Below are 8,581 nucleotides of genomic sequence, written 5' to 3'. Positions count from 1 at the left end.
GTTTTTATCTTATTTACTTCACTATCCAATGAAATTCTAGTAAAGCATCATCTTTAATGTTAAGGTAAGTGCAAGCGCTAATAGTAAATATATGCCTAAAGTTCAACGAACGAAGCAATAATAAGCCAAACTTCAAGCGGAGGGTAATATATGCCTTTTCCCCAGTACACGAGTAAATATGACCTTTTTCCCCTTTCTAAGTGATGGCTATTAGTATTTACACGTACCTCGACTACTTTACCAAGTATGTGCTATACCTTATGCCTTCTTACTCAACACAGAGAATCAATCCACAAGACTCACAAATTTGACCATGTACCAATTCTATTTTATAGCAAACCAAACATTAATTTATGAGATGATACACTAAAACAGATTTGGAGAAAGAAGACATACCAAAATAGATCACATAACATTTTATTGTCAAGCCATGGCCTATAGATGCTAATAACATATCACGCAGCTTTGGCCAACACATTACACAACCACCATGACAAACAGTACTTTAACATTTAAGAAAAAGACCTGCACCTGCAGGGAATGGTAACATTTCCAGAACCAGACATAGGAACAAAAGAGCTGACAAGTCTCCGAACCAACGATTGACTAATTTCCAGAACCAGACATAGGAACAAAAGAGCTGACAAGTCTCCGAACCAACAGACTATGGGATAAAGCTAACCTATACATAAATATATGAAAATAAACTGACTGCTAACCTTAATTAAAAACATCTATAAGTTCTTTCTAACCAGCATGGCGAATATCCGAGGACATCTCTTACTACTCCCTTGTTTAATTACGCCTTGCAAGATCCTCCAACCTCTACAACTACATAGTAACAGAAAAAACAAACTGAGAAACTATAGGCAATTGAAATCCACCTGATTAAAGGCAGATTGTTTAGATCTTTCCTCTTGGAAAGAAGTGATATCCATGTGCACAAAGTTTGAGGACTACTTGATGTTCATTTGAGTAATCTACTTCCTAGTACCAGACCGGGACATCTTGTTTCGAAATGTCATCTTGTGAAATCCCAAAAAGACATTCAGAGAAATCGGTGGATTGTAAATTGAATGGAGATCCACTAGTACCAGACCGGGACATCTTGTTTCGAAATGTCATCTTGTGAAATCCCAGAAAGACATTCAGAGAAATCGGTGGATTGTAAATTGAATGGAGATCCAAACATGAAACTGAAATCATCATTAGAGCCTGCATTGAATGGTGAAGTTGACACCTTACTCTGATCAAACCGATCTCCTTGCACGAACATGGACTGGTTAGCAGAAATGTTGGTGTCCCCAAAGATACTTCCCTCCAACACAACCCCTTGGCTTTGTAGGTAATTGTTCTGTTGAACACTTGGCTGTTGACGAGACTGCTCTTTGGACATCACAACGTTCCCCGCCATTGAGCTTTTGTTTCCTTCTATATTACTATCATAGAATGACATAAGATCATTGATCACCCTCTGCCCATCTGCAGGAACCCCAAGTCCAGATATATCAAAGGAGGGTGGAGCTGGGTTGACCGGAAGCGAAGCCTGCTTTGGCTGGACATACTGTTGAGGGAAGACAACTGGCTTGACTTCATCCACGTGAAAGTTTGGAACACCAAATTGGGAAGTATTTCTGAAAAGGCAAGTTAATTGATGATTGTCTCTGGTGGATCTATCCGGAAAACCATTGCGAAGCTCACTATGAGGACATTGAAGACACTCGCAAGTGTATATCTTCTGATCCATCATAAAAGTCAAGTCATCAGCCGGCTTCCTCTTGCGAGTGAAATCTAAGTTGGCAAAAATGTTGTCCTTCATTATTGGATGAGATTGTTGTTGCAGAGGCAGCTTCTCCTTGAACATCTCAACATTAACATTCAGCAAACTGAGATGGTTTGGTTTTTGCTCTTGAACATCAAAGATAGGGTCATCAACAGCACCTTCAACATCATACTCACTGCTGTCATTCATAGTGAAAGTTCCACTACCACCAGCTGAGGACAAAGGTGCACAGTGATCAGGATAAAGTTCGCGAGCCAAAACTTCCTCCTGATTGATGATGGCAAGCCAAGTTGCACTTTCCTTCGCTGTCATCTTGTCCTGCAAGCACTTTGATTGCCTTACCAGCTTGCGAATCTTAGTAATATCAGGGGAGATGTGCTTGATCACTGCTGTGAGGACACCAACCTTCCAGGCCTTCTTCAGATCATGAGGCTTCTTATAAGGTGGAGGACCTTGATCATTCGGCAATCCCAATTGAGGCCACCAATCCTCCTGCCCATTTGGCCACCATGGAGGTGAAACACCTTTTTCCAATGGAAATCGCCTCTGAGGAGGATCACAATGCTGCATTAAAGCTGACAATAAAGAACCAAGGGTGGTATCTTGAAGCTCCTGCAAGGTGTGAGGGGTAGGACCAATCGGATTAGAACCCTCGTTCTTGCCTAGGATGGCATTATCAGCTTGATACTTTGCTATGGCAGCAGGTCCATTGCGATCAAACCTCACTTTATCCTTCCACCACTCCCTGAGATTATCAGATGCCCCAGTCACCGGGTTGCCTTTCTCCGGGATAATTCCATAAACAAAACCCTGAGCTTTACATACTTCCATCATCTTCAACATGTACTTCAAGATCCCATCTTGTGCCCTCGACATCTTCTTCCTCCTCGCTTGCTCCTGAGACTGACGTTGTTTGACAGCATCAACACCTTCCTTACCCTTACTCATTTCTTTCAGCCTTTTCAGCTTCATCTTGTCCCTCCACATCTTCTTCTCCAGCTCATCCACATCAATCTCCTCATCACTATAGTCATAATCCATCAACGGCTCCGGCTCAATCGGTGGTGGAACAGCTGCTGCTGTTTCCACCTCCTTTAGCGGAGCAGGGAAGAAATCAAGATCACCACAAAACCCAATATCTTCAAACATCATCATCTTCACAACCCTGAATTTCAGTTAAAAAACAGCAATCTTCAATAAACAAAATAGGATTTAACAGCTATCCTCAAAATCTACAGGTTCCTCTTCACATAAATTTGGAGATAAACCAAATATGTTGTAGTTGGTCAATTAGATGATGACCTTCCCTCCTTCAAATACAAGTATAAGGAAAATAAGAAAATCTAAAATTCACTACATCTAGCAACAACCAAAGGCTATTTTAATTCAAACAAGCCTATAAATCAACTCACATCTAGTCAATATAATTAGTGGACATATAGAAAATGAAGCATCAATATCAGAAGAACCTATAAAATTTGTAGAACTGAAATCTCACACACAAAAAAAAAGTGATAAGACATGTGAAGATCACAACAAACACATGGACATGGAGCTCCAACTAAAACCTAATAGAAAAAAAGTGGCCCTTTTGGCAGATAGTTAGTACTGACATCCGTGATTATAACACTTTCATCAAAAGAAGCCTAGATTTGGACACATCAGCTGAAAAACCCACGATCATCTTTCATACTATTTTCCCAAAAAAAAAAAAAAAGATCATCTTGGAAAAAAAAAAGGGATCTTTACTTCATTTTTAACAGAACCCATTTCTAGCAAAATTTGACAAATTTCTAGATCTGAAATATCAAAAATTGTTGCAGCCCCACAACCAGAAATCACAAGAGCAAAAATAGAAAAAGAGAGAGAGAAGGGGGTTGGGGGTTGGGGGGGGGGGGGGTTATTCCTAAAACCTTGTAACTGACTCTCCCAACTATCTGGTGCCAGAGAACTGAAGAAACCATAAGACTCATTTCATATGTCAGATTTATCACTTGATGTGAAAAGAAAAAACAAAATTCAACTAAAACAATCTACAACATAAAAGCAGAAAAATCCAATCTTGAAACAAAAGCTTCAATTTTTATACTGAAACACAAGGCAAAAACACAACGGAGAAAGCTATTCAGTAAAACCAAGATCAAAAAATGAAGTCAAATAACAGAAAAATCCAATCTTGAAAGAAAGCTTCAATTTTTATACTAAAACACAAGGCAAAAACACAACATAGAAAGCTATTCAGTAAAACCAAGATCAAAAAATGAAGTCAAATAACAGAAAAATCCAATCTTGAAACAAAAGCTCCAATTTTTATACTGAAACACAAGCCAAAAACACAACAGAGAAAGCTATTCAAGTAAAACCAAGATCAAAAATCAAGTCAAATAACAGAAAAAACCCAATCTTGAAACAAAAGCTCCAATTTTTATACTGAAACACAAGGCATAAACACAACAGATAAATCTATCCAGTAAAACCAAGATCAAAAAATCAAGAAATCCAAAATGTATCTACATCTAAAACCAATAAAAATCTAATCTTTACAAAGTAGAAAGGCAAGAAAAAGAAGAATACCTCAAAGGGGTTTCTTCTTTTTGCTTCCAAAACTTTGTTCAACAATTGACCCCTTCAGAATATAGAAGGTAAAGAGAGAACAAAAGAATAGTTTTTTATTACATGGATATAAATACTATTTGTTGTGTGGGCTGTGGCGGTGGTGTGATAATATTAGGGAAAAAGGTGAAAAGGTGTCAAAACCAAATGAACTTATTTCCTTTCTTTTTTTTCTTTTGCTTTCATGGATTTTCTTTATTTGAGAATGAAAATTATGGTATATGATTATGATAGAGTGATCAATATTTTTGAATTTTGAATTTGAAATGTGGATATGAGTTGTCTTTGTTAGTAAGTATTTCATTTTTGATATGAAATTATTTGAAATGAATTTGAATTTAATTGTTTAGAAGAAAAATATTATAGATCGCAGATATTGATCGTAAAAATAATTTTTTTAATATCTGAAATAAGAATATATGCAAATATTTTATACGATTGCATGTAGCATTTTACCAATTTTTACTGTATTTTGACACATGTCAATGAGAAAAACTTCAAGAGTCGTGTCAAATATAATATGCTCGAACATTTTTTTCTGCACGAGATCCAAGAATTTTTCTTGTCGAGAACATAGTTTGAGCTATTGAAAATAGGTAGAAGTACATTATATCAGGATCGGTCACCCGGGCAAACAACCCTCCTCCAAGAAGAATTGTGTTATGCCCCTCCTAATCTTTGTAGAGCGAAAAAGATATCTGGTAATTCCTAGGTTGCAGCACATCTGGTCGTTATTCGGAGTCGTTATTTTTAGGACAGACCAACGCCTCACCTGCATAGATACCTACATAATGTAGTCTCCATCGCACATTCAACATAGCGTTCGGACTCATGTGCCTTCCAGAACCAGAGATATTCAAAACTATTGTTGAATTCTCCTATGAATCAAATAAAATTTACCGACAAAGAGAAAACATCTGGCAAAGGGTTTATTTGATTCATAGAAAAATCCGACAATAGTTTCATCTTTTGATGACTGAGATAAAAATAGATGTAAATATTTTATATGATTGCGTGTAGTATTTTGCTAAGTTTTAATATATTTTGACACGTATCACTGTTTCAAGAAAAAATCAGCGGTCGCTCCAAAAGTAGTTTATTTGATCATAAAAGCATTTTTATCGCGCCAAAAATAGTTTATTTGATCGTAAAAATATTCTTTATTGCGCCAAAAATAATTTATTTGATCGTAAAAATATTCTTTATATATGAGACCTAAAAAAAATTCTTGTTGAGAATATAGCTTGGGCCTTTGAGAGGAGAGGATATTCCAAGAAAAACTTTCGACAAAAATTTCAGCGGTCGCGCCAAAAGTAGTTTATTTGATCATAAAATATTTTTTATCGCGCTGAAAGTAATTTATTTGATCGTAAAAATATTCTTTGTCGCACCAAAAATAATTTATTTGATCGTAAAAATATTCTTTAATGATTTATTTGATCGTAAAAATATTCTTTTTTTATATATGAGACCTAAAAGAAATTCTTACTGAAAATATAGCTTGAGCCTTTGAGAGGAGAGGATATTCCGAAAAAAACTTTTGAGAAAAATTTCAGCAGTCGCGCCAAAGTAGTTTATTTGATCATAAAAGTATTTTTTATCGCGCCAAAAGTAGTTTATTTGATCGTAAAAACCTTCTTTATCGCGCCAAAAATAATTTATTCAATCGTAAAAATATTGTTTCTTTCTATATGAGACCTAAAAAAAATTCTTACTGAGAATATAGCTTGAACCTTGAGAGGAGAGGATAGTCCAAAAAACAATTTGAGAAAAAATTCAGCCGTCGCGCCAGAAGTAGTTTATCTGATCATAAAAATATTTTTTATCACGCCGAAAATAGTTTCTTTTACTTTATCGCGCCAAAAATAATTTACTTGATCATAAAAATATTGTTTCTTTATATATGAGACCTAATTTTTTTTTTACAGAGAATATAGCTTGAGCTTTTGATGGGAGAGGATATTTCATGAAAACTTTTATGAAAAATTTCAGCGGTTGCGCCAAAAGTAGTTGATTTGATCATGAAAGCATTTTTTATCGCGCCGAAAGTAATTTATTTGATCGTAAAATCATTCTTTATCGCACCAGAAATAATTTATTTTATCATAAAAATATTATCTCTTTATATATGAGACCTAAAAAATATTTTTTTCTGAGAATATAGCTTGAGCAGGAGAGGATATTTCAGGAAAAACTTCCGAAAAAAATTTCAGTGATCGCGCCAAAAGTAGTTTATTTGATAATAAAAACATTTTTATCGCACCAAAAATAGTTTATTTGATCGTAAAAACATTCTTTATCTCGCTAAAAATAATTTATTTGATCGTAAAAATATTATTTCTTTATATATGAGACCTAAAAAATATTTTTTACTAAGAATATAGCTTGAGCCTTTAAGAGGAAAGGATATTTCATGAAAAACTTCCAAGAAAAATTTCAACAATCGCACCAAAAGTAGTTTAAGAAATTATATAATTGACGGTAAAAATAATCTTAGAATTATACAAATAATTTATAAGATTACGTTTGGCATTTTGTTAAATTTCACTGTATTTCATTATGTATCAGTATTTCGAAAAAAACTCCAAAAATTACATCAAAAATAGTATATTTGATTGTGGAGACAACCTTTTATAGTGAAAGAGATAAGAATATATGTTTTTTTATATATTGCTTAATTATAATATATGTACCAAATATCTAATACTTAAATTATATACTTAGTTGGATATGAACTAAAAGTGAAATAATAAATATTGTAACATAGAATAAGAAAAGGAATAAATTACTCAACTATGTTGTATGGGAACTCATTAATGAAGGATATCTATCATTATTAATAACGTTAATTAAAGATAAAAAAAATAAAAATAAAGAGGTAGATACACTTGATGAGTGTTTTTAATAAAGAAGTTAATGTTCAGAATTAGGAAATTAAGTGATAAACTACTGACGTCAGTGATTACATATTTTATTTTTTATTTGGTATTCGATTTTTTAGATTTTACCGAAAAAATCATTAAGATTATATTTGGTATTGATTTTCGTAACAAGGCTTGATTAATCCAAGTCACTTATTAAACCAAAAAAAACTCATATTGAAAACTTTAACTTCAGAAGTATCTAATTAAGAATAAATGAATCATGTTTATCTCACCACAATTTTTATCGATAATATCAATGGTTGAATTAATTCAGTAAATATATGATCTAACTTTGCATAAATTACTGCCTTCTCAGCTCGTCCTTCTAATAATGTCACTTTAGTTAAAATAAATGAAAATTAATTCAAATATTTGTTATTTTAAAAAATCAAACACATTTAGTATGATTAATGCATGATTTTCTTAATAAGTATGTCAAAATCTTACACGACAAATAAAAGATCTTAGAGAGAGAGTATTAGCTGATTATGATGAACTAATTCACATTTTTATCTCAATTTTATTATTAACCATGATAAACAATTCTTCATGGGGTCGACACGACAAAAAATTTACGAATGAAATAAAAAAATTGAAATTTAAAATAAATTATAAATATTTATGTGAATATAAATATTTTACTAAAAATAAAGAAAAATAATAAAATAATAAAAAATATAAATAAACAATTTTTGGGGGTGTGGTATACCTCTTCAACATTAGTTAATAATATTAAAGGATAGTATGTCAATATTATCATTTTATTTCTTTTCCAAAAAAAAAAATAATTTAAAAACTAGAGATAGTTGGGGGAAAAAAACATTAAAGAGAAGGATAATTTTAGAAAAAAATTAATTAATACATCTTTACACTTCAAAAAAAAATAATTTGGTTCTTTAAAAAATTTCAAAAATTAATTTATTTTGGATCAAAAAAAATCATAAAATTGAGAAGTAATATAATTTAAGGTAAATAAGGTAAAGTGGGAAGTGACCCAATGACCCTTCTTTCAAGTTAATAATAAAGTGGGAATGCATTGAATTGTTGAATGTGGGGATAGACAAAAGGGACATATCATTTTTGTAGTTTTCATGTGATCTTGACACTATTTTTTGGAATTTATCTTTGGGGTATTTGTCCTATCGAGTCCTTATTTTTAGATACTTGGTCCATATGGATAAGCTTCATTATATAACCCCGATCTATTTTAAAATAAGTAAATTGTTGAGGTATTATACACTCTTTAAAAAAAGAATGTTAA

General features: G+C 32.8%; 1 protein-coding gene across 2 annotated transcripts; it reads right to left on the bottom strand.

The window, feature by feature from the left end:
• Window positions 1-390: 390 nt before the first annotated feature.
• LOC129887635 (protein ETHYLENE INSENSITIVE 3-like) lies at window positions 391-4,501 on the bottom strand. 2 transcript variants are annotated; one of them, XM_055962803.1, is made up of 2 exons: window positions 4,358-4,501; window positions 391-2,948 (listed from the first exon to the last, which is right to left on the bottom strand). In XM_055962803.1, the coding sequence occupies exon 2, from the start codon at window positions 2,936-2,938 to the stop codon at window positions 1,088-1,090; it is 1,851 nt and encodes a 616-aa protein (XP_055818778.1). In that variant the 5' UTR covers window positions 2,939-2,948; window positions 4,358-4,501; the 3' UTR covers window positions 391-1,087. The 2 variants fall into 2 exon arrangements, with proteins under 2 accessions (XP_055818778.1, XP_055818779.1); XM_055962804.1 differs by having other exon boundaries at window positions 391-3,093; window positions 4,358-4,481.
• Between the last annotated feature and the right edge of the window lie 4,080 nt (window positions 4,502-8,581).

Source organism: Solanum dulcamara, chromosome 4 (assembly GCF_947179165.1).
Source record: "Solanum dulcamara chromosome 4, daSolDulc1.2, whole genome shotgun sequence".
Taxonomy (NCBI): Eukaryota; Viridiplantae; Streptophyta; class Magnoliopsida; order Solanales; family Solanaceae; genus Solanum; species Solanum dulcamara.
The sequence above is the reverse complement of the archived record's forward strand: the minus strand, read 5'-3'. Positions and strand labels throughout refer to the sequence as shown.